The 26,242-nt window shown below is 42.0% G+C and overlaps 1 protein-coding gene across 8 annotated transcripts in view; it reads left to right on the top strand.

Annotated features, from left to right (window-relative positions):
* Positions 1–26,242, top strand: part of SUSD1 (sushi domain containing 1) — a 183,353-nt gene that overhangs the window by 82,435 nt on the left and 74,676 nt on the right. For 6 of the 8 annotated variants that reach the window (XM_070595050.1, XM_070595052.1, XM_070595053.1 and 3 more), the window contains 5 exons: positions 6,217–6,308; positions 7,253–7,439; positions 17,105–17,201; positions 20,444–20,702; positions 25,443–25,482. In XM_070595050.1, the coding sequence (XP_070451151.1) occupies positions 6,217–6,308; positions 7,253–7,439; positions 17,105–17,201; positions 20,444–20,702; positions 25,443–25,482 (675 nt within the window). The remainder of the gene's footprint in view (positions 1–6,216; positions 6,309–7,252; positions 7,440–17,104; positions 17,202–20,443; positions 20,703–25,442; positions 25,483–26,242) is intronic. The other 2 variants (XM_070595055.1, XM_070595051.1) reach the window with 1 other exon arrangement.

Below are 26,242 nucleotides of genomic sequence, written 5' to 3'. Positions count from 1 at the left end.
GTTCTCTTTGAGGGAAGCATAATAGGTACACTAATTAACTTATCCACTATGGAAGGAGATTTAGGGTTTTCTTTCCCTTAGAATTTTTATTACAGGCAATGCTGCTGTTAATATACTTGTATATATTATGTTTCATTGATTCTCAGATGCACATTTTTTTCACATTTTAATATCTATGAAATCGCACAATTGTTACACAGTCAGGTGGCTGCCGTGAACATAATCGTCATTACTCAGGTATGCATTAAATCGGTCATAGCTACAACAGTGTTGTTACTTTTATTTAGTTATGGACATTAGTGGTACTATTAAGGTTTGGGGTTTAATTGCCTATTAAAACTTTTTCAAAAAGGTTACACTATACTTTGACTTTGAAACAAAAGTTATTGTGTATGTAGAAAACCATGGAAATGAAACAGCAATGTATAAAAGCAAATGTCAGCATCAGAATGGGCGTCAGTGGTTTGCAAGAAAATCCTGGAGAAAGTAAGCACACTTTTAAGAAATGCTGCCTCACCAAAACTCTGCATAGCATGTAGGATGATATTGTGTGGAAAAATACAGATATCAAGAACTCTTAATTGAAAAGTGAGAAGTGTTGTATACTGAATATGAAGAAACTTTAGGAGTGTCTCCATCACTTTTGCTTGTATTTTTGTTTTATGATGATAAAATTTTCATGTCTCTATAGGTATGAAAGAGCTCTTTCAATTAGTATAGAAGAATTCTGAGAGAGAAGAAAATGATTATTTTCTTACAATTTACTTGGCAGGATTTTTTCTTTCTTAATAAGACAAACTAATGGTGCGTCTTACAAGAATGGTGTCTTAGGTTTGATGAAATGTGCTGTTTTTGCAAACTTAGGCAGAGCATTTCTGTAGAATGAGTCTTAAGAGTGGAATTGCTGAGATAAAGAGCCTCATAAATTTCTCTCCACAAAGATTGTATCAGTTTACACGCACACTTGTTTCCCAAGATCCTCACCAACACTGATTTTGATAATTTTTTAATGTTTGAGAGCCAGGTAAGTGAAAAGCGTATTTTATTTTGTTTTAATTTGTATCTCTTTGACTATCGAATGGCCTATTACACTTCTCCTATGAATCTCTTTTTCCGGTTATTGCTTCTTTTTGTATGTTGGTGGTGGTATTTTTCTTCATGGGAACTGCTCTTTAGACATCAGTGCCATCAACTTTTTCAAATGTTACAATTTTTCCCCCAGTTTGTTGTTTGTCTTTCAAACTTAAGGATTGTTATATATTTTGCCGTAAAGAAAATTTAAGATTTTATTTAGTCAAATTCAAAACAATATCTTCAGTTTTCTTATTATTTCTTTCCTACCCAAGATTACAGAACTATTTTTCTATATTCTTTTCTAGTATCTTTTGTTGTTGTTGAGGAAGATTTGTTCTGAGCTAACATCTGTTGCCAATCTTCCTCTTTTTTTTCTTTTTTCTTTTTGCTTGTGGAAGATTAGCCCTAAACTAACATCTGTGTCAGTCTTCTTCTATTCCATATGTGGGATGCCACCACAGCATGGCGTGACAAGTGGTGCAGGTCTGCATCCAGGGCCTGAGCCTGGAAACCTGGGCTGCGGAAGCGTAGCATGCCAAACCTGAACCTTAACCACTACGCCATGGGGCTGGCCCCTCTAACATATTTTTTAGTTAAAAAATTTAATTTGCAGTTTTTCTGTAAATCTAAAACTGTTCTAAAGTTGAAAATTTATTTTAAAAAATTAACAACAAAGAATTGTCAGAAGGCAAGAGCAGGAAAAATGAGTAAATTGTCCAAGACAGAGCCAGAATTTGAACCTGGACCTGGCTGCCCCCAAGGCTTTTGTGATCACCTGCTTATACAGCTTGAACACCAGGGAGAAGGCCTCCCCGAGGGGCAAGAGAAGAGCTGTGTGGGGGTGGGGGGTGGGAGGAGAAGGGTGGTCACGGTATTTAGTAGAAGGGAAGAGCCCAAGCTTTGTGACCCAGGCCACATAGTATTTGATTCCGTTTATAAGAAATTTCCAGACTAGGCAAATCCATAGAGACAAGAAAGTAGATTTGTGCTTGCCAGGGGCTGGGGAAGGGGAGATGGGAAGTGAATGCTTAATGGTATGGGGTTTCTTTTTGGGGTGCTGAAATGTTATTGAATTAGATAATGGTGATGGTTACAATACATCATGAAAATACTGAATCTTAAAAAAAAAAATTTAATACAGCCAGAATCATTTTTGTCTATCAAGGTAGGAATCTAATATTACTTTATCTCTATTCCCAACTATTTCCCAACTCAGTTTATTTCCCGCTGATTTGAAATTCCACTCTTACGTAAATTCCCATGCATAGATAGATTGATTTCTGGATTCTACTCTGTTCCATTGGTCTATTTGTTTCTTTCTTTGCTAGGAACAAACTGTCTAATTACTCTAGTGTTCCTGGTGGGGTGCAAGCACCCATAAGGGGGCAAAACTTGAGGGGCAAAAAATATTATTCTTTTTTTGTATGAAGCATAGATAAACATATAGTACATGAGAAGCATACAGCGTATCTGTGGTATTAAATTTTTTTTTAAGGTGTGCTTTTTGATGAGGAAGATTGGCCCTGAACTAACATCTGTTGTCAATCTTCCTCTTTTTTTTTTTCCTGCCCAAAGCTCCCCAGTACATAGTTGTATATTCTAGTTGTGGGTCTTTCTAGTTCTTTCATGTGGGATGCTGCCTCAGCATGGCTTGATGAGCAGTGTGTAGGTCCACACCCAGGATCCAAACCGGTGAACGCCAGGCTGCCAAAGTGGAGTGTGCGAACTTAACCACCTGGCCACGGGGCTGGTCCCTGTGGTATTAAAATTTTATAGAAGGTGAAAGATTAGGAAAAAAATGTTTAAAAAGGGTCCTTGTGGGGCTATAATGAAAAAAGGTTGAGAAACACTGATACCTGGTTATGTCCTCTTGCAATATTTTTATTTCAATTTCTTGCTATTCTCATTAATCTGCCCAAAGAAAATTAGCAGTAATTGCTTTCTGTTCATTGAGTGTGCCAAGCTGATGCCTGCGTCTGGGACTTTGACCTTGGAGCGTCTTCTGTCTCAGCCCTCTTCCTCCACTCTTGGTGGCTTGCTGACTCATGTCCTTCAGGTCTCTGCTCCGTAGACCTCCACAGAGGGCCTTCCCTAACCATCCTTTCTATCCTCATACAATGCTTCTCATCATAGTCTTTACCAGAGCACAGGATTATAATTTTTATTTATTTGTTTACTGTTTATTTTCTGCATTTCTCAGTAGAATGGATTTCATTAGGTACAGGGACTTTGTTTTCTCTCCTCTTTATCCTCACCCCCTAAAGCATGTCTGGTGCATGGTAAGAACTTTCTAAATACTCATTGAATGAGTGTGTAAACTTAGCATGTTTCAAGAAGCTCCATTGGAATTGCCAGTGGAAGTATATTCCATTTCTAGATTAACAGGTGGAGAATTGATGTCTTTTCACTTTTGAGTCTTTCCATTAAGGATGTGGCATTTCTTTCTTTATTCTTTTATTTTATGTCCTTCAGAAAAAATGTTTTTAAAAAACCATGTAAGTCTTGGATATTTCTAGTTAGACTTATTTCTAGGTATTTGTAGTTTTTCTTGGTTTCTTCTCTTGTGAATAGGCATCTTTTAATGTTTCAATTGTATTTTATTTATTGTTTTAGTTTCCTATGGCTAATATGTGACAAATTACTGCAAATTTAGTGGCTTCTAACAACACGAATTTACTGTCTTACAGTTCTGGTGGTCAGAAGTCCAAATCAGTTTCACTGGGTTAAAATCAAAGTGTCAGCAGGCCTGTGTTCATTCTGGGAGCTCCAGGGGAGAATCTGTTTCCTTGCCCTCTCTGGTTTCTAGAGCCTGCCTACATACCTTTGCTGTGGTCCCATCCTCCACCTTTGAAGCTCATCAGTTTAACTTCTGCTTTTGTCCTTAAATCTCTCTGACCCTGATCTTCTTGTCTCCCTCTTATAAGGACCCTTGTCACAGCATTGGGCCCACAGGATAATCCAGTATACTCTCCCTATCTTAATCACATTTGCAAAGTCCTTCAGTAAGGTAACAGGATTACAGATTCTAGGCACTAGGATGTGCACACCTTTGGGGGGCCATTATTCAGCCTACCATACTTGTTCTTGCAGATGTATAGAAAATGATTTGTCTTTCTATGTTCTTATATTTGGGTGCCCTTTGACAAACTCCTGTTATTTGTATTTGTTTTTCTATTGTTTTCAAACAATTTTATATTTGTGTTTCAGTTGATTCTCTTAGATTTACTGGCAGTGGCCTCATTTGTTCTCTTTCTTTCTGGTATATTTTTTTTGGGGGAGGGGTGGTTTTTGAGGAAGATTAGCCCTGAGCTAACATCTGCTGCCAATCCTTTTTTTTTTGCTGAGGAAGACTGGCCCTGAGCTAACATCCATGCTCATCTTCCTCTACTTTATATGTGGGATGCCACCACAGCATGGCTTTTGTCAAGTGGTGCTGTGTCTGTACCTGGGATCCGAACCAGCGAACCCTAGGCTGCTGAGAAGCAGAATGTGTGAACTTAATCTCTGCGCCACCGGGCTGGCCCCTCTTTCTGGTATTTATAGTTCATTTTTTTCCTTGCCTTTTTCTGCATTGTCTAGAATCTTCTGACTAATGCTAAATAATAGCTATGAGGCCATGCATCCTTGTATTTTCTTAACTTGACTAGAAATTGCTTCATTGTTTTACCACTAAGTATGGTGGTTTCCTAATAAACTCTCTTTTAAATTAATGTGTTTCTACCAAATTAAGTCCTAGTTTACTAAGATTTTTAGTCAGGAATGTATATTAAATGTATTAGCCATTGTGATTATAAAAGTAACCATATGGTTTTTCTCTTTCAATCTATTAATAGCTTTCCCAATAATGATCATCTCCGTAATCCTGCAATGTCTCCCTTGGTCAGAGAGCATTGTTCTTTGACGGTACTGCTGTATCCATTTGCTAACATTTTTCTTGGATTTTTGTATTTATATTAAGAAGTGAGTTTGGCATAGTGTATTTAGTGATTGGTTCTGCTAGCCTCATACAGTCTGGGCATTGTGGATTATCTAGTCATATCGAATAAATTGGGAAACTTTCCACCTTTTTGTGTGGTCTAGAACTCTTTAAAATAATATTGGAGTTATTTGGTTTTTGAAAATTTTCTCAATGTGAGATTCTTTGGATCGCTGTAACTTATCTCTGAAACCATCTTCTTTACTCCGAGCAGGGAGGTTGCATTATCGTGAATCATCTCTACTTTTTTACTGCTCTGTGTTACAACATTTGAAGTAGAGCTTGTGACCTGTGGAGCAGGTTTTCTCTCTGCAGAGCTGCCCAATCCATAAAGAGGGGTCACGTCTACCAGCTTGGCTTCGTTCGTAGGAACCTGTCCGGCCAGGGGCTTTCTCAATAAAGGCTCGGCAGTGCTTTTTCTCAGGTGCTTTGGGAGTTGCCTTGATCACTTATTAATCACCACAGTGTTCCTGTGAAACTTCTTAGCAGGTCTGCTATATTATTTCTGGTTTAGGGACAGGGGTCATTGTTGAAGGAAGTAACTTCTGATATCAGAGTTTTGAATAAATAGTCTTTATTTTAAAAAGGCTTGGGGGATGTGCCTCTATATTGCACTATACCAGATCTGGACCATCTTTTGGATTGATTACCATGAAATTGAGCAGAGGCCAACAAATGCTTCTTTGATCCTAAGAGATGAGGAGGGCCAAACCAAGAGGGACCCCTCCTCCCTTTGCGTCGTGAAAGGCCTGGCTGCTTGAGATCGCCTTTTTCAGTTCCTCTAGGAGCATTTCTCAATTCTCTGCTGAAATGTTACTCTCAGCTCAGAATTTCAAATGATGCTTATTTGTATAAATGAGGTTGTCCGAGGTCAGGACAATGAGTTGCAGTTTTAACTTAGTAAACTAAGGGAGTTTGCAGTGAATAGATTTAAATATTTTTTAAGAGGGATCCTCTGATTGGGTATCTTTCTATCTTAAATCTTTCGTTGGGACTGAATTTACATAAATATAAAAGTGGCGTTTCTTGGACAGCTACCACTAATTTCTAAATTAAAATTCTGCTGAAATCATCCTATGTAAATGTGTATCCTTGGAAAACAGTTCAATTAAAAGGTAGCGTTTATATAGGGTGTAAGTTGATTTCTCTTTCTTTTCCCCCTGCAGTGAAACAGACCATTGCTAACATTTCGATATTTAATGAAACCTGCCTGAGATGGAGAAGTATGATGACAGCTGATATAGAAGAGATGTATTTTGTAAGTTACTGAAAGTTACTCTATTTATGGGTGTTTGTCTTGTGTAGGAGGTTTAAAAAATATCAACAAACCTAGAAACCTACTTAGATAGCTGCCATGATTAATGGAAGATTTATAGTGACAATTGCAATAAGAAACAAGAAGATGGGCACTTCTGCGGCCTAATTGAAGACAGAAACCTTGGGGATTGATGAGAAAGCCATGCGGGTTTCTTTGTGCACATGGCCTGATGCACAGTTGATGTTCAGGCAGGATTCCTGGAAGGGACCCGATGGCTTTTACATATGTGTGTCTCTCCCCGTACCAGTGTCTCTGACCAGCGTCTGAATGTGTTGCCCAGAGAGCCCAGGGGAACTTTTGAAACTAGATGTGATTGTGAGTAAGTAAGGGAAGGACCATGGAATGAATGAGCTGCTACCAGAAGAAATTAAGTAGGAAGAAAAGTGTGTCTATTGGCCTAGGTGCTGGGAGGTTACAGCGAAGTGTGGGGAATGTCAGAAGGGGCAGGTAGAGGAGAAAAAGCCTCCCCAGGTTTGACGAGACCAACTAGGAGTGTCCTGATTCAGCTCTCGCTTTGGAGAAGCCTTAATTCAGATTCTTAATTTTCCTTCTAGGAGAATGTTCTTTGGTTTTTCTTCCGCAGCTTTGCCAAGAGACTTTGCATTGGGCATGTGCTTTGTATGTGTGAGAACAAGAAAGAGAAAGTTCTCAGTATTGGGCCCTCAGCCTTTTGTACATTTTGATTTAAAAATACGTTTATTTTACTGATGGTATTGTGACTGCAATATTTATGGTATTATAACTGATATTTGCTTACTGTTGTATTTCACTTTTTGAAGGAACTTTAGAGTCGAGAGCAAGAGAGCTCGTGAAAAAGGATAAATATCCAGGCATTCAGAGCCTGTCACGCTGCGATCCACCTAGTGAACTTTTCTGTGTTTCAGTTCCGTGTTCGGGGCCAGAGATGGTATCAGAAGGAGTTTGCCCAGGAAATGAGTTTTAATATCACTACTAGCAGCCAGACTCCTGAGATGTGCTTGGACTTGCATCCGGGTACCAACTACAGTGTCAGCGTCCAAGCTTTGTCTTCCGAACTTCCTGTAGTCATCTCCTTGACAACCCAGATAACAGGTAAATCTTGAATAACAGCATTTGGAGGAACGAAGTCACCACAGAGCTGTAGATAGGCCCGGAGAAAGAGGAAAGCTACTGCTTTCTATCCTTGGATAATGAGCTTTAAGAGAGAGAGAAAGAAGGATGTGGAATTGGAAGAAAGACATGGACAGTGCTAAAGGAACTGTGACTGTGATGTTCTATTTCTTAAAAAGATATTTGAAACAAAATCTTAACATTGATTAAATCTGGATAGTGTGTACATGAAGGTTGGTTCAATTCCTTCTGGATATTTGAAATATTTCATACTTCAAAAGAACTTTCCCTCTTATTGTTTCTTTCTCAGTAACATATTTAGTTGTCATCCTGTTGCAAGTGCCTTAAGAGTCACTTATTCTCAGGGGAAAATGAGTGGTAGTCCTACACTATTCTTCCAGCAAATTCACATTCCACTCATTTTCTTGTCTCTCCTCAAATCTGTGATATGCCCACCCCCCCACCCCCACCCCATGTGAGCTAATACTCTGAGTTTTAGCTTCTTGTTTCTTATTTTACTGAGCAATTAGAAGTAAGCAGGTGGGGACTTGCCTCTCCCAAATCTGCATTGCTACCTGCATGCAGAACCGTATATTTTGTCTTTTCTCTTGTCCCTACTCCTAAGGTGACCCCCACCTCCAATGGTGCATTGGATCCCGTCCCTTCTTGTCTAATCATCACTTACCCTCAATATTGAACTAGTCCCAACACTGTGCAAGGACATTGTAATGTCTTCTTTTTCAATAAAAACAAAGAAAAAATAAACACCTCCTTTGAGCCCATGTCCCCTCTAGCTACTTTATCTTGGCTTAGCACCCCCTTTAGGGTAAACCTCCCCCAAAGGCGTGTCTATTGTGTAGGCTTCGCATCCTTGCTCCCATTCTCCCTTTAACTGGTTCCAATCCAGAGGCATTGGTCCTCACTGAAAGGGTCTCCATCTTGCAAAATCTACTGGCCAATTTTGTTCTTGTCTGATTTTCTCTGCAGCATTGGACCTTTCCTCCTTGAAACACCTTTTCTCTTGGCTTTTGGTTCCTTCCACCTTACTGGCTGCCCTTTCTCAGCCTTCTTCACTAGCTCCATCTACTTTTATTGACGCCCGCTCCTCCCTGACCCCTCAGCCGCCTTTTCTTCCTTTTTCTCCAATATCTACCCTTTCTGCCTAGGCGATCTCCACTAGTCTCATGGCTATAAATATTACCTATGTGCTGAGGGTTGCCAAATGTGTGTTCCAGTCCCAATCACTCCTCTGATCTCCAGACTCACATATCCACCCGTCTCCTAAACATATGCTATTGAACATCTAATAGGCAAATCCAGTGGAACTTTTGATTTCTCCCCTCTTCCCTCACCCCTAAATCCATTTCCCATCTGGGCTTCTCTATCTCAGTTATTGGCACTCCTAGTTGCCAGTTGCTCAGGTCAAAAAGAAGTCATAAATGATTCTACCCCTCTGACCAATCTCTGATCCATCAGCAAGCCCCATTGGCTTGTTACCAAAGTGTATTCTGAGTCCAATCACTTCTTCCCACTTCCGCCTTCACCACTATGAACCCAATCCAAGCCAGCAACCTCTTGCTTGGACTCTTGCAGTAGCTTTCTAACTGATCTCCCTCCTTTCACAGTTGCCTGTCAACCACCCTCCCCCCAGTCTTAGTCTTTACCATAACTTTCAAAAGATTGCTCAGGAGGAAGAGTGATCTTTTAAAAATGCATGTGAGGACATGTCATCCCCAGCTCAAAACTGTCCAACGAGTTTGCATTAGTGTTAGAATAGAATCCAAGTTTCTTACCATGTAGTCTGGCCTCTGCCTACCTCGTTGACTTCGTCTCCCTCTGCTCTCCCGTCTTTGCAGTAAGCATCACCTTCCTGCCCTCCTGGCTCTTCCTCAAACGGGTCACACTTGTTCTTGCATCCAAGCCTTTCTGTCTGCTGTTTACTCCTCCTGGGACACTCTCTCCACACGGTTTCTTTATAATCATTCAGCTCTTGGCTCAAAATGCCATTACCTTAGAGAGGTATGCCCATCCTTTCAAAAATAACCTCCCCGTCTCCACCTCATTACTCTCTATCCACTTACCCTGTTTGAATTTCTTCATCGAAATTGTTTTCAGGACTTGCATTTTTTTTTCTCTGTTGAAGAAGATTTGCTCTGAGCTAACATCTGTCCCAGTCTTCCTCTATTTTGTGTGTGGGTCACCACCACAGCATGGCCGCCGATGAGTGGTGTAGGTCCACACTCAGGATCTGAACCTGTAAACCTGGGCCACCAAAGCGGAGCGTGCTGAACTTAAACACTAGGCCATGGGGCCGGCCCCCAGAATTTGCATTTTTTAATTTACTTGTTTATTTTCTTTCTCCCCTACTAAAATAGGAGGCTTGTTAAAGATTTTTGTCTGTGTTCTACATTGATTCCTCAACACAAAAGGACGGTGTTAGCACATGGCACAAGAAAGAAATATCTTTGTAGTGAATGAATATGGGAGTCAACCCCGAAATGGCCAGTGGGTGGTATAGGATATTGAAGAGATGCCTGGTTAGTTAAGAAAGCCTTTAGACCAAGAAAGATTCATCAAATTTTGAGCTGGAAAGAGAAGTAATGTGCAATTAGGGCCTTCCTTTTTGTGGTGACTTATTAAAATGACCAGCTATGCAGTCTCCTGCTCTTCGGTCCTTGTTGCGTTTGGGTGGTTTGCGTTGCTGGTTCAGATTAACATTTCATAGGTTTTGACCTGGGGAGAGGGAGTTTCATCTCTATGCGACACTTATTTCTACCTTGTTTTGTTGGCTAAACATAGCCCCGGTAGCTCAAGCGCCCTGTGTCTGTGCTCGTGGCCACCAGGGGACGCTGTTGAGCTGTTTAAGTTCATTGAGAACGTAACTACATATTTTCCAACTCTACCCTACTTTAGAGAATTTGCAATTTTAAAAAAGTGTGAAAACTCACGTTGTTAGGATCTTATAAAGGGTGAAAAAAAAAAAACCAAAAACGAAAACAACCAAACCAAACAAACCAACCCAAACCCTGTCTTTTATAAAAGGAGAAAAAACCAAAACTTTACTTGTTGATGTGAAGAGGTATACTTGGTTGCCAAGATGTGGTTTTGTTTCAGTAAAATTGTGAACTTTTGAGTTTTACCAGAAATGTGAGGCGAGAGATTTGGGCCTGGGAACGCAACAGCTAGTTTCCCAGAAGAAAAGTGAATGGAATTTCCCTTCTGAGCATCTTATGTTAAATCTTCCTGATGGGAACAGGATGAAAACAAGCCCTTTAAATATATCGCTGACCTCAGAGAAAGGTGAAAGCTCTAGGAATGTTGAAGCACAGAGGCCAGTGTTGCAGTGAAAGTGGAAGAGGATGCCGGTGAGAGGGGTGGGTGAGATGGAGATGCCGTCACGGTGTTTCTGACTCATGGCTGACGGGCTTCCCCAGGTAGCCCGTTGATCCCAGTTCTTCGGAACGGCTCCACCTCTTCTACTTCCTTGGGATAGGGCCAGGAACAAACTGTCATCCTCGATGTAGGCCCAAAGACTCAGAAGAGCTTTCACACACTGGTTATGCTATTTTTTAGCCAAGTCAAAAAAGCTTGTAAGCAAAATGTTTCTCATAGGGAAAGAGAGAAACTAGGAAGGGAAAAGTGGGGAAAGAGAGAGAAAGAGAGAAAGCAAATGCGTGCGTACATAAACCGCTTGTACTACACAACATGGGGAACATATAACACGACATGAAGGTTTATTATGGAACCAAGAATGCTGGAGGAGAAAAGGGAAGAAAAGATGTAAAGGGAATCATTCCCTCCTGAGTCTACCTTCAGGACTGAGGCTGGCTTCAATCAGAATAAGAAAGAGAGAATACTTTTTCAGGAAAGCAACTGAAAGCACAGATGTGTCCCAAGCCTTATCGGACTGTCCCTCTAACAGAGAGGTCCAGTCAGCAAGCTCTGATTCTTCCTATAAAACTAGGGACTTCCTCACCTTGACACCTCCTCTCTTACTACTGGGTGTCCTTAGGAAGGACTCTTAAGGACTCTTCTGCCGCAGGCTTCTCTTCCATGCTTGGCTACCCACAAACTATCCAAGAACAGTGTACTCCTGTGTCCTCAGTGAGAACCCTATGTCCTCGGGCTGGTTCCAGGGGACCACACTTATTCCTGCTGGTCCCCCTGGCTCCCAGGGGGCAGAACCAAAGGTCAGAAGAGAGACTGCCCTTCATCTCATCTGTTCCCCTCTTTGTCCACACTCTCTCAAAGTCTTTCATGGACACAGGGTCTTTGACATCTGAAGACCTAATGTTAGGTCAGGCCAGGAGGGAGGCACTCATGGCCTTCCATACCTCCATGAGCCACCCACCTATTCCTCTCATCTCCACAAATCTCCCAACTGCTTTCTAGCTTCAGATCCCACCCCCAGACTCCCAAGGAAGTGGCTATGTGGGGATGGATGTCTCCCAGCTCCTCTCACTGGAAGCTTCCACATCCCGGCTTAGGCCCCACTGAGACAAGATGTTACACCACAGAGGAAAATGGGCTGGATGTGCTATTTTCTTGTATTGAGATTAGCTTTTACAAAATACGAGTAGGAAAGTTTTGTTATGTCAGAAGCCTAAAAACCAGGGTTTCTGTGTGTGGTAGGAGTGGGGGAGGGGTACTTGCAACTTAATTTAATTCAGCAAATATTTGATTGGTTATATACACAAAGACCTGTGCTAAGTGCTGAAGGGGATACAAAGATGAAAAGAAGATTGTTCCTTCTCCCTGGGAGGCCAAGTCTCATAAGTTTATTGATAGTGGAGATGTAGCTAGCCTTGCGGTATCTGGGGACTTATGGTGTAAGCTACCCTTTTTGCTATTGCCATCAATTTCAAATTATCGTGCCTCGAGTGGGTGTCATGATCTATCTGGGGAGGTGTCGAGGATTAGAAAAGAACCATCACGGTGTCTTTATTTGTGTGTATTTATTTATGAGTGTTAATTCCTTGCATTTACTTGAAGTTTACAGTATAAAGTTGGGACCTTTGTGTAGTTTTGGCGCAGATAACATTTTCTTTTATTTTTTTTGTTTATTTTTGTGAGTTTTAGAGGAATTTTCACACATTTGCACCTACCCTACCTCCTTTCTCTTATTGATTGTAATAGTTTGCCTACGTTAATGATATTAATCTTTTGTTGGACATATTACACCCCCCCAGGTTATTTACTCTTTAATTTCCTGTTCAATATCCTTTGGGACATTTAGACATTTTAAATTTTCATGTAATCAATTCTATTGATTCTTTCTATAGTTTCTGCCTCTGGTTGTGCCTTCCCCACCCTGAAATCAGATCAATTCTTATTCTCTAATATTTTCTAATGCTTCTTAATAGTTTTGCTTTTCACTTTTAAACGTAGACCCGTTTAGAATTTGCTTTGATGTGTGGTATAAGACTAAATTTACATGTTAATTTTTCCCGCCAAACGGTAAGCTAGTGTCCCATCAATGTTGGATAGACTGTCCATGTCACACGCTATATTCTCACTTATTTATTTGAATCTCTTTCGAGACTGTCCAGCTTCTTCCATTGCTTTGCCTGTCCTGTGCTTGTACCTTACCACTTCAATTGTTGTAATTTTATAATATATTTCGTGTTTTGCAGGACAGGTTCTCCTCATTGCTTTTCTCCTTAGTCTTCGAAGTTTTCTCACTTGGTAGCCCCCATATTTTTCTTCGTCATTTTCTTCTGGTAGAGGATGGACATTCTTGGCACCTAGGAATGGAAATGAGGGTCTCCCTTCTGGGTCTTCCCCATCTCACATACCCAGGGTGCAAGAACTACATTCTCTAGCCCAAACGCAATCCATTTCTGGCCTTGGGTCTGATTTGGTTTAAATCAGTAATAAGGCTAATGGAAAGGGAGAGCAGATCTGCCACGGACAGTAGTTTTGGGGACCGGAAACAGCACCTTGGAAAATACGCCTACAAGTTAAGGTTATTTAACCTCGAAATGTGGCTAAGAACCAGACTCATGAAGTTCAGGCTTTTACATTGGAGAGAAAAAGTAAGACTGTTTAAAATCTAAGATGGGGAAGGCCTTAAGCAGGCAGAGCAGAAAATGGTCTAGAAGCCACATGTCGTGGAGTCAACCAGATGGCAGTGGCACATTGAGAATTGCGAGAATGATGCTAGACTGTAACGAGCAATGTGGCGGCCGGCCTTCCTGCTCTGTGGGTCGGCCTGTGGTCGGCCTTCTCCAAGCTGAGTGAGCACTTGGTTCTGCTCTTACTGAGGATGGTGAGAAGCCAGGTGGTTTTAAAAGGTTAGCCAAGGGGCTGGCCCCGTGGCCGAGTGGCTAAGTTCGCGCGCTCTGCTGCAGGCGGCCCAGTGTTTCGTTAGTTCGAATCCTGGGCGCGGACATGGCACTGCTCATCAGACCACGCTGAGGCAGCGTCCCACATGCCACAACTAGAAGAACCCACAACGAAGAATACACAACTATGTACCGGGGGGCTTTGGGGATAAAAAGGAAAAAATAAAATCTTAAAAAAAAAAAAAAAAAAAAAAGGTTAGCCAAGAGATTAGAGGAACTAGAATTATTAATCTCAGAGAAGAGCAAACAGAGGAATAATTTAAAAGAGCCTAAGGCCAGTTCGCATACAGAGAAGGATGAACAGTTAATCTCCCTCGGGGCTGGAAACAAGGTGTGTGATAAAACCACTTACTTTACTGTGACCATACAGCATCACAAATGAAGGAGCATATCAGAGATAGCATGGAGGGCTGAGGGCAGAGAGCTCCAACTGGATGGGGCACATTCCCCTGGGGGCCCTGGTAGGGGCATTTCACACTCAACTCACCTTCTCCCCATCACTGCTGCTGGAACCAAGTCATTGTCCTCCTCAGGGGTGTCACTTTGGGAATCTCTTTCTGGAATCCTCTTGGAAACAGCATACATCTTCAGCATGTTTGTGTGAAGCCTTGACTGTAAGCAGGGGCTGTTCCAGGTGACCTCGTAGGGTCCCCGGCAATCCCACAGGTTTAGGGAAAACGTAATCTATGGAACCACATCTAGGTGACTTCAGAGGAAATTCTACCTTTAGCACTGTTTAATAAAAACTCTAGGGGACTCTCACTCTTCCACCTTGTCTTAGATGCCTGGGTTTCCTGGTGGTCTGCCCTGGGCCCTCATCTCTTTTTGCCTGCATTTATACTGTCCCTCTGGGCAGCTCTCACTGTCAGCTCTCCCACTGACGGCCGGCTCCATATCGCCACCACAGTTTGCTCCTGAGCTCTGCACCCGTATTTCTAGCTGCCTGCTGGATAATTCTGCAAGCATTTCAAACTGACCGGGTCTAGAAGTGAGCTGCTTCTGTACTTTCCCCCAGACCTCAATGACTGGCATGACTCAACTGCCAAAACCAAAGCCCAGATTCCTTCCCCTTCCTTATCTCCCACTACATTCTGTTCCTCTCTCCCCTGAGCGTCTCTTCCGTCTGCCCCTCTTTTCCCTTCTGGGTGCCATCACTTGCTTCACACCTCACGCACTTCTTACCCAGCTTCTAGACAATTTGGTGCTTATGCTCTTTTGCAATTCATTCTCCAACCAGCTGTCTAAGATGTATTTCTAAAATACACACCTGCTAAGCATCTTCAAATGACTTCTCATTATTTCCAGGACCTCAGAGCTGACCTTACCCCCGCCTCTCACTTTATCGCCTGCCTCTACCTGGCTGGGCCTCAACTTTTCGGCCCTTCTGAAATACTTGCAGTTCTGTCTCTGACCTCTCTCCCTCCCACCTCCTGCCCCGACACATATCTGCTTCTATATTTGGTGGGCTCACCGCCTGGGCCTCGTCAGGTGTTCTTCCTCTGCACTCCCACAACACCCTGTGTACAACTTTATCATAGCTCTAAGCTCTGCGTGTCTCCACTATTGGTCTCTGAGCTCTTGGAAAGCAGAAATTGTGTCTTTCATGACTGTCTCTCACAGCCTCATATGGTGTCTGGTGCATAGAGGTGGCTAATAAATGTGTGTTGCATTGAGATAAATAACAAATTTATAGAGCTTTAAAAACTAGGCAGACCCACATTTTTATTTATTATCATTTGGGCTGAGGGTTTCTACCCCAAAGCTGTTTTCTAAATATACACAAGAGTAAGATAAGGATCAAATGATGTTTTATTGTTGGTAAAATTGGCTTGGGTGTGAGGCCAAGACCTTTGGGTCTGAACCTTCCTGGAACTTCCTCCCACATCTAAATTTTGGACCTGCCTATGGAGAAATTGAATCTTTGGGGCAGATGTAGACCTGGCTTCAGACTTGCCTTGACTCGCGTTTGCCTAGTGGCTGGAGAACGGGAGCAGAAAAGAAACACCTGTCCTGCATGCAGGCTGCCCCTACCCTGCAAAAAAGAAAAGTAAAAAAAAAAAAAGGGTGAGACCACATGGGAACATCAACCAAATTCCAGCTGTCTCACAAATCAGGGGGGTAGAAAGACAGGTGGAAGCTCTTTTCCTAGTATTTTGGAGAGGAAAGTGGCTATTGCGTGGGCCAATGTAGGAACACTAAGAGGGGGAGAAACTGGTTGTCTCCATGAATCTCATACCTTGATAGCATTGTTGAGAAGAATAAATGAGATGAGGCTTATACAGGACACATCTAGAGCGTTTGGTTAGTGCCCAATGCATCCAAGCTGTTAGCCAGAGGCAGAATGGCAGCTGGTGCCTTTATACGGTCACTGTAACTACCGGTTAGATGCTAGAACACTGGTGTCAGCCAATCAGTATATTCTCCTCCCAGTGGAAAGTCTCTTTGGGAAATCTGGTTCCTGGGGAGAGAAAAATAAGGACCGAAGGCTGTGTGATTATAAAGGATCTAGAGTGATACGCAGGTCTCCCCCACCGAATAGGAACCCATCCACCAAGTAAACTGTAATGCCCACAGCATCCACCCTCTGGGGCATCACTTCCTCTTCTTCCTTTTTTTTTAAAACAAATTTTTTATTGTGTTAAAATATATAGAACATAAAATATATCATTTTAACCATTTTTCAGTACACAGTTTATTGGCATTAAGTACATTCACAACGTTGTAAGTCATCACCACTGTCTACTTCTAAAATGTTTTCATCACCCCAAACAGAAACTCTGTTGGCCATTAAGCAATATCTCCCCATTCCCTTCCCACCCCCTCAATCCTTGGCAACCTCTAATTTACTTCCGTCTCTATGAATTTGCCTGTTCTAGATGTTTCGTATAAGTGGCATCATACAATCTTCGTCCTTGTGTGTCTGGCTTATTTACTTAGCATAAAGTTTTCAGGATTCATCCATGTTGTAGCATATGTCAGAATACGCTCATCACTTCTTACATTAAAACTTTCCCTTTTTTGCTGAGGAAGATTTGCCCTGAGTTAACATCTGTTGCCAATCTTCCTTTTTTTTTTTTTTTGGATGTGAGCCTGCACCGCAGCATGGCCCCTGACAGACAAGTGGTGTAGGCTTGCGCCCAGGAACCAAACCTGGGCTGCTGAAGCGGAGTGCACCGAGCTTAACCACTAGGCTGCCAGGGCTGGCCCTAAAACTTTGCTTTTGATGGCCCCACAATGATCAGTTTCTTTGTGCTTCTGCTTGTTCTTGATTGTACCCCTTTCTCCTTTTCAACATGTTTTCAGAGCCTCCCCTTCCAGAAGCAGTCTTTTTCACAGTGCATGGAGGGCCTCTACCACGCCTGAGACTGAGGAAAGCCAAAGAGAAAAATGGACCCATCAGGTCAGTAGTGGCCCCTTTTCTGTGGTTGCCCCATGATCCCCTTGGAGTGTTTTGGAAACTTTGCTTTCAGTGAGAAGGAGACTTCATTTAGGCAGCTGTACTTGAGTAGTTGGGGCAATATAGTTAGGGCCTATTTTTATGTTTCTTTGGGCATGGACTGAGCCTTTAATTCCAATCAGCAGCCTCCCCAGTGAATCGAGAGACTTCTAAGGGACCAGAGACAAGCATTTGGGCAGCTTAGCTCAAGAAATCAAATCCATTGCATTGGTCATTGGACAAGCATTGGTTGAGTGTCTATGATATGCCAGGTGTTATTGTTTATACCCACATCTCTATTTATAGCCACATCCGTTAGTGATGGTGAGTCAGGAGCATTCTTTCATTTACCAAAGACAGAGCATATGACCCCTTATTTAAGGATGATCTTGGGGGGTGTGTAGTGGTTTCTGAAAGGGTCATTTGGATAATTCTTTTAATTCATTCACGTATTGAGTTATGGGCAAGACACTGCAGAGTTAACAACTGCTTCTTGGATTCTAGATGGCATTAGGATGGAATTAATTCACCTCCGTTGGTGGACTGCAAGGTGTTCAGTTAAGCATTTTATTTACAAAGGTCATGATAGGATTAGGAAAGCAGAATTATTCCCTGTTTTAGAGAGGAAGTTTGAAGTTCACCTGGAGAGACGAGCAACTTGCTCACAGGAATAAGTCAAGGAGATGGCAATAGCATCGCCATCCTTGACTTAACCTACATTGCCTTAGGTCTCTCTTGACCCTCAGTCTAATGACCCTTCAGTATAATCAAGGTAAAAATAAATGTGAGATATTATAAAATTATAAAAAAGAAAGTCTGAAGATACTATTTGTATGTCCATTTCTAATGAAATGTAGGCTTTTCCCGCCTTTCCATGAGCTTAAATTCAGTAAATGCTCAGAAGTCTTTCCAGGCATGGCTATTGCCTAAACTGTTCTGTTTCTTGATTCTTAACAAGTTACTGGAAGGTATTGTAATTCTGTTGCTATAAAGAGAGCAGAAGTTGTGATATCACTGCCTGAGAGAATTTGCAAGAGCAAATGAGATATTTAGGCCAAATCATTACGTAAGGCAGAAAGAAAAGCCAATGACAGTCTAGCTTTGTGGTTATGTGCCAGCCAGTGCCTCCAAAACAGGAAGTGGAGATCCATGAGTCATTCAAGGGAGGGTGGTGACAAGAAAGAGGGGAGAAGTCATTCCAGAACAGTCATGCTCCAAACAGCCACAACTGCTTTGCTAACGTCATCAGGCTAATTACCAGCAGGTGAATGGGCAGTCTCCTCAGCCTGTCACCCTGGTTTGAGCTGGGGGTAGCAGCCTTGCCAGTGTGAGACAGGCCTGAGTCTGCTTTGCGCATTGTTAGGGGGCGGTGTGCTGGGGCACACGGTTGGCCGGGTGCTCTGGGACCAAGGCTCCCTTCCTTAGCTTGGTGATCTTGGGCACATGATGGAGCCTGTTCCTGGGCTCTCTTCATGCTAGTGTCTCCTCGACTTGCCAGGTTATAGGACTCTTTCTCAGCAATACAAATTCTCCGACTTTACTCCTAGAGATTTTGATGCAGGATGCCTGGGATGGGGGCTGGGAATTTGTATGATTATTAAACAGCTCAGGTGATGACGATGATTATAATGCTAACCAGGGAGACTACTTTATGTCCCGTGAATGGGGCCTCTCGTGGCCTGTACAGAACCAGATGAGTTCAGGTGAGCCTTGAACTTGCCCTTGAACACCACCACCTACACGGAAAGATGAGCGGGATTTGAAGCTGTGCCTATGGACAGCATGGAGCTGCTGCAACATTTACTTTCTTACCTGTGATTCATAGGCGTGTCTTCAAATCCCCAGGGAACTTTGCTGTTAGAGGTGTTTCCTTGTAGTCACTGGAGGTTTAGTAAATGTTTACTGGTGGTGGCCATGACCACTCCTTGCCCTGCAGGCTTGACTTTGTCCCTTTTATAGAAAGCCCTTTGCTGAGGTGAACCCAGACTTTGTGGAAATCAGGGCCCTGAGGACACCTAGGAATTTTGGGAGCCTGCTGGGTGGATACTTTCCAAACCCAACACCTGCTGTGGGGGAGGGCTTCTTTTCCTTAACCTAGTGACTCAGGATAGGAAGCAGGAGATGGGGCAATAGGAATGTGGAACAGCAAGAGGATAGTTCTTGGTAAAACAGAATTACGTGGCCTCATGAGTTTTGGAAATTACCCTAATCATATTTGGCGCTGAAGCGTCTTGTTCCTCTTTATTGAAATTTCACCTCAGGAAACCTGAGTGGGGAATCAACCATAGCCAAAGAACTGTGTACAGATTTCAGAGTAAATCATCTAAATCTCTGCTCTCAGGCCTGATGGAGAAAGCAGCCGTTCCAACACTCCCTGTCCTAGAGGCAGGAGGTAAATGCGAAGTAGATGGGAATAAAAAGGAAGGCATGATTCTTCCTCAGCGGATTTTTATTCTTACATTTCCCTTCACTGATAAGTTTTCTATTTGGTGGGATAAATAATACTAAAACACGTGGTACAACGACACCTGATTGCTAGCGTGTTTTTAAGTCCACATTTACGGAACAGTGTCACAATGCACGTATAACATTTTCCCTCTCTGGCTGTTTCAGGATATTTTCAGGCTAGATTGACTCATGGTGACTTTACACGCCTTTCTTCTCATTTATTTCCCATGAACTTTGGTGTCAGTCTGTGAACCGGAGGGAATGTAAGTCACATGAGTTCTGCTTTAGGTTGCCATGTGATCTTCTAGAGCCTTTCTGCAGACTTAGTACATTAACTCCTGTGGGCAGTCGGCTTCCATGTGACTGCTAAGCCCTTTCCACAGCTGGGCTTTATCTGCCCACGTGAAAACCACTGATTCGATCAGCTTTATGACTTGTATGCTCAGGGCCGGGATACATGCAACCGCTTCTCCCAGCTGAAGAGGATGTACTTGGTATCCATCTGCAGCCAGAACTTGAAGAGATCCCTTGCCTGGTGTCAGCTGGCATTGACCCTGTAGGTTAAAACTGCAGTTCCGTGACTCTTAGAGCTGTCAGACTGTAAATCCCATGTGGGCAAGGACATTTTCTCATCCAGTGTTGTATCTTCAGTGCTGAGAAAAGTGCTTATCTTATAGCAGATGCTCAGTAAATATGAATACATGAATGAATGCATCCCCCAAGCAAGAGTCTGATAGACATTTTCTTTTTTCTTCCAGTTCGTATCAGGTGTTAGTGCTTCCTCTGGCCCTCCAAAACACATTTTCTTGTGATTCTGAAGGGACTACCTCATTCTTTAGCAATGCTTCTGATGCTGATGGATATGTGGCTGCAGAACTATTGGCCAAAGATGTTCCCGATGATACCATGGAGATAGCTATTGGAGACAGGCTGTACTACGGGAAATATTATAATGCCCCCTTGAGAACAGGCAATGACTACTACATCATATTACGAATCACAAGTGAATGGAATAAGGTATATTTCTTTAAAAGCTCTTGTAAATTCTGTTTTCTTCTTCCCATGAAATTTCAATGTTTAAACATTTGTTTTCCCAGTGTTTGAGATACACACTGTGTGTCGTAACCATAAAAATGTGTGGAATACTTTGCCTTTATAAAGGATGGGCAGGTGAAACCTTTATGGATGGTGGATATTCTGAACTTCCTCGGAGACCTGGTTGGATCTGCGTTTGCATTGACCTGGTTTTGTTTCTTCCTCTTAAGCTCCATGAATGCCCTCATCCTATTGCCCTGCTGAAGCCTGAGTTGGAGAACATCTAGATTGCTCTGTCACTTCCCTGTACTCCTGCCAGGCTGCTGACTCCTCTCATTCTCCTGAAAGTAGGAGGGGCAGGTTAAGCTCAGCACTGCCGTGTTTTCTGTTCCTGTCGCTTCCTTGGATGTTGCATAGGCCCTACTGTCTTCTCCCCTGTCCTTAGGAAGGCTATGTTCTTCCAGCGGTGCTTCTTTCATGAAACATAGAACTGAATGTTCATTACATAATGAATAAATATAATGAGCTGGACAAACAGAATAGTAAGAGCTGGATCGTTCAGTCAGGGATGGAAGGTCTTCTGAACCATTTTGATGGTTGCCGTAGGAGATGTTTGGTGTAAAAAAACCCTGCAATTTTTGAGTGTATAGTTTAGTAGTGTTAAGTATGCTTACACTGTTATGCAACCAATCTCCAAAAGTCTTTTCATCTTGCAAAACTGAAACTCTAGGGGCCAGCCCCGTGGCCGAGTCGTTAGGTTCGTGTGCTCTGCTTTGGCGGCCGGGGTTTCGCTGGTTTGGATTCTGGGTGCGGACATGGCACCGCTCGTCAGGCCACGTTGAGGCAGCGTCCCACATAGCACAACCGGAGGCACTCACAACTAGAATATACAGCTTTGTACTGGGGGCTTTGGAGAGAAGGAAAAACAAAACAAAACAAAACTGAAACTCTAGCCATTAAACAACTTCCCATTCCTCCTCTCCCAACAACCCCTGGGAACTACCCTTCTATTTTCTGTCTCTCTGAATTTGACTACTCGAAGTTCCTCATATAAGTAGAATCATACAGTATTTGTATTTTTGTGATTGTCATATTTCACTTAGCATAATATTCTCAAGTTTCCTCTATGTTGTAGCATGTGTCAGAATTTCCTTCCGTTTTAAGGCTGAATAATATTCCATTGTATGTATATACCACACTTTTTTTATCCATTCATCTATAGATGGACACTTGGGTTGCTTCTATCTTTTGGCTATTGCAGATAATGCTGCTGTGAACATGGGTGTGCAAATATCTCTTGAGTCCCTACTTTCAATTTTTTTTGGTATATACTCAGAAGTGGAATTGTTGGATCATATGGTAATTCCATTTTTAATCTTTTTGAGGCACCACCGTGCTATTTTCCATAGCAGCTCCATCATTTTACATTCTCACCAACAGTGTGTAAGGGTTCCATTTTCTCCACATCTTCCCCAACACTTGATATTTTCTGTTTTGATAATGGCCATCCTAATGGATATGAGGTGGTATCTAATTATGGTTTTGGTTTACGTTTCCCTAATGATTATTGATGTTGAGTATCTTTTCATGTGCTGTTGACAATTGGTATACCTTCTCTGGAGAAATGGTTATTTAAGTCCTTTGTCCATTTTTAAAGATTTTATTTTTTCCTTTTTCTCCCTAAAGCCCCCCAGTACATAGTTGTATATTCTTAGTTGTGGGTCCTTCTAGTTGTGGCGTGTGGGACGCCGCCTCAGCACAGCTTGATGAGCGGTGCCACGTCTGTGCCCAGGATCCAAACTGGCGGAACCCTGGGCCGCCACAGTGAAGCATGTGAACTTGCCCACCTGGCCACAGGGCTGGCTCCCCCTTTGTCCATTTTTGAATTGAGTTATTTATTTCTTTGCTGTTGAATTTTAGGAGTTCTCTATGTATTCTGAATATCAATCCCTTATGAAATATGTGATTTGAAAATATTTTCTCCCATTCTCTAGGTTGCCTTTTTACTCTGTTGATAGTGTCCTTTGATGTACAGAAGTTCTTAATTTTGATGAAGTTCAGTTTTTCTGGTTTTTTCTTTTGTTGCCTGTGCCTTTGGTGTCATCGCCAAGAAATCATTGCTAAATCCAGTTTCATGAAGCTTTTCCTCTATGTTTTCTTCTAAGAGTTTTAGGTCTTATATTTAGGATTGATGTATTTTGAGTTAATTTTTGTGTATTGTGTTAGGCAAGGGTCTCATTGCATTCTTTTGCATGTGGATATCCAGTTTTCCCAGCACCATTTGTTGAAAAGATTTCCTTCCCCATTGAATGGTCTTGGCACCTTGTCAAAAATCATTTGACCATGCAGCCACTATGGAAAACAGTATGGAGATTCCTCAAAAAGTTAAAAATAGAAATACCTTATGACCCAGCCATCCCACTACTGGGTATCTATCCTAAGAACCTGAAATCAACAATTCCCAAAGTCCCATGCACCCCTATGTTCATCGCAGCATTATTCACAATAGCCAAGTCATGGAACCAACCTAAGCGCCCAGCAACTGATGATTGGATAAAGAAGATATGGTACATATATACAATGGAATACTACTCAGCCATAAAAAAGGACAAAGTCGTCTCATTCACAACAACATGGATAGACCTTGAGGGTATTATGTTGAGTGAAATAAGCCAGACAGAGAAAGACGAACTCTGTATGACTCCACTCATAGGTGGTAGTTAACATATAGACAAAGAGAACTGATCAGTGGTTACCAGGGGAAAGGGGGTTGGGGGAGGGCACTAGGGGTGAAGTGGTGCACCTACAACATGACTAATAATGATGTACAACTGTAACTTCACAAGGATGTTAATCATCATAATCTTAATAAAAAAAAAAACCAGATATCCCAACTCTCTCATGTTAGAGGTGAGGACACAGAAGCTGGGAGTAACTAAGTCATTTGCTGGACCAAGGATACACAAGATTTCGGATTATCTGCTACTTGCACGTTTTGAGGCATCAGTTATCCTGGGGGCAAAAGTTTTCTATATGTGTAAATATAACTTGTCATATGCTAATCCAAAATATGGTTTATTATAAAACAAATCACTTTAGGGGGAACTATTTACCCTATGAAGTGATTCATTTAGATGACGTCTATCTGCCATTAAAATAAAATTTAATTTATGCAACTAAAAAAATAAAAAAACAAAAACAAAAACAAAAACAAAATCATTTGACCATATATGCAAAGGTTTATTTCCGGGCTCTCTATTCTATTCCTTTGGTCTATATGTCTGTCTTTATGCCTGTACCACACTATTTTGATTACTGTAGCTTTGTAGTAAAATTTGAAATCAGGAAGTGTGAGTTTCCCACTTCCCCCACTTTTTTTCCCTTCTGTGTATCTGTCCCAATAAATAGCTTCACCACGTTCCCAGTTGCTAAGACAGAAACCTAGGAATAATTCTTGTCTCTTCCCTTTTTCTTATCTTCTTGTCCAGTCCATCATCAAACTGCGTCAATTCTATCACTTTAATGCTGTTTAAAATCATCCTCTCTTCTCCTTTTTCATTAGCACTGTTTAGCCTTTGACATTCATTGTCTGAACATCAATTTTCTAACTCATCTTCCTGTCTCTTATTCTGCCTATCTCTTTGCTCCATACTACTGCCAGAATGAGTTTTATAAAATGCAGATCCGATCAAGGCACTCCATTTTAATGCGGTCGCTTCTTCACCTGGCCCTGTCAATTTCTCTTCTTTCATGCACTCAGTTCCCTAGTACCTGCCTTATTATTTGAGGTCTCTTCTCCAATATCTTGAAATGCATCCTTCATTGGTTATTCTTGCATATTATTTTCTATTAGATGTACTTGATACATTTAGCATCAAGGCAAAATTTAGTCACATTCAAAATCCTATGGCCTTTTTAAGCTTTTCCCAGAATTTTTCAGAGTAAATATATTTTTTCAATTTTTAATAAAATAAAAACCAGAATGCCCAAGGTTGTCATTTGAAAGAGAATCTCCTATTGAAGTTAGAGGGATCTTTCTCTAACCCCTGCTATTCAGTTTCCTCAGGGGAATATTTTGATCAGTTTTATCATAGACAGTAATCTCAGCATTCCTAACAGACAAATATGCATATGATAATGTGGGGGAGAAGAAGAGAAGGCATCTCGTTCCAATGAGTTAATGCGTCTCTTCTACCACGGTTGAGTTTTTATACATGTTCTTTTTGTTCTCTTCCTGGTTCTTGGCTACATTTTGGGTAACTAAGTTTTCTGGGTAAATATCATCTATATATGTGAAGTATTATTATATCCCAGGACTTCTCATAACCTTGCCTAAAACATGCATCACTACTTATTGCTGAACCAGGATGTGACCTCGGAATCCTTTTCAACATAGTTCTCCAGGCAGTCAATGTCAGTGACTCTGAGCTGGCAAGGGGAATGAAACTTAAGGCTGTGCCTGTTGTTTACCTGCAGTGTATGCTGTCTGAGATCTACTGGAAAGCTATAGAATTGATCCCTGGGGTCACTGCTGTCTCTGCTGCCCACGCCAGTCCCTCAAACACTTGGTGATCATATGGGTGTTAGAGCTAGATGAGACTTTAAAGATCTTCTAGTCCAAATTAAGTAGTAAAACCCTGAAACTTGGAGGGCTAAGGTGTATTATTTAAACTTACATCATGTGCCACCTAGTTATGCGTGTTGCTGTGTTTTCCTTTATAGGTGAGAAGATACTCCTGTGCAGTTTGGACTCAGGTGAAAGGTAAACCTATTTTCTGCCTAAGAATGCTGTCCTATTTCTCCTCTGTCCGATCTGTGGCATCAAGTGTATGTTAATGAGATTTCTTTTTAAATTGTCACAGATGATGGAAACTCATCTCATACTAGCTTAAGCAAGAAGTCATAGCTGAAAAGAATGAGGGGGCGGGAGCTTATGAGATCAAACCAGAGCAAGATCCTGGGGACTCCAGGAACTGGGGACCTGGGCCTCAACACCATGAGTGGAACTCTCCCTTTGTGTCTCTTGTCTCTGCTCTCTGTTTCTAAGTGTGGGTTGGCCTATTTTCTTCTACTGTAGACCATTTGGTGGGGAGGGATGGGCCCCAGCTGCCCCAGCTCAGCAACTTCAGTGGAAACAGAAAGTTTTTCAATTCAAGGAAAGAATCTTTTCTCCTAGGTTAACTGACTCTGTTGGGTAAATGTTAATAGGAGATGGGATACTATGATTGGCCTGCCTTGGGTTTTGGGCTTCCTCGTATGGCCGGTTGGGGGCCAGTCAGTGTGATTGACAACCCCACCAGAGTTGCACTGAAAGGGAGACGTGATCCCCATCAAGAAGAGAGGCATAGAAAAACATGTTGGCAGACCCAAACAAAGAGCTACAACAGTCAACTACTTTCAACCATTTGGCTGCTGAGTGTGTCCACACACATACATATATACTGTTAAGAAAAACACCCTCCATTAAGAAAGTGGAATTATCCTCCATACAATCAAAATGGAACCCTAGTGGAAGACAGCTC

This window comes from Equus przewalskii, chromosome 26 (assembly GCF_037783145.1).
Source record: "Equus przewalskii isolate Varuska chromosome 26, EquPr2, whole genome shotgun sequence".
Taxonomy (NCBI): domain Eukaryota; kingdom Metazoa; phylum Chordata; class Mammalia; order Perissodactyla; family Equidae; genus Equus; species Equus przewalskii.
Note: the sequence above shows the minus strand (reverse complement) of the source record. Positions and strands in the feature narration are given on the sequence as shown.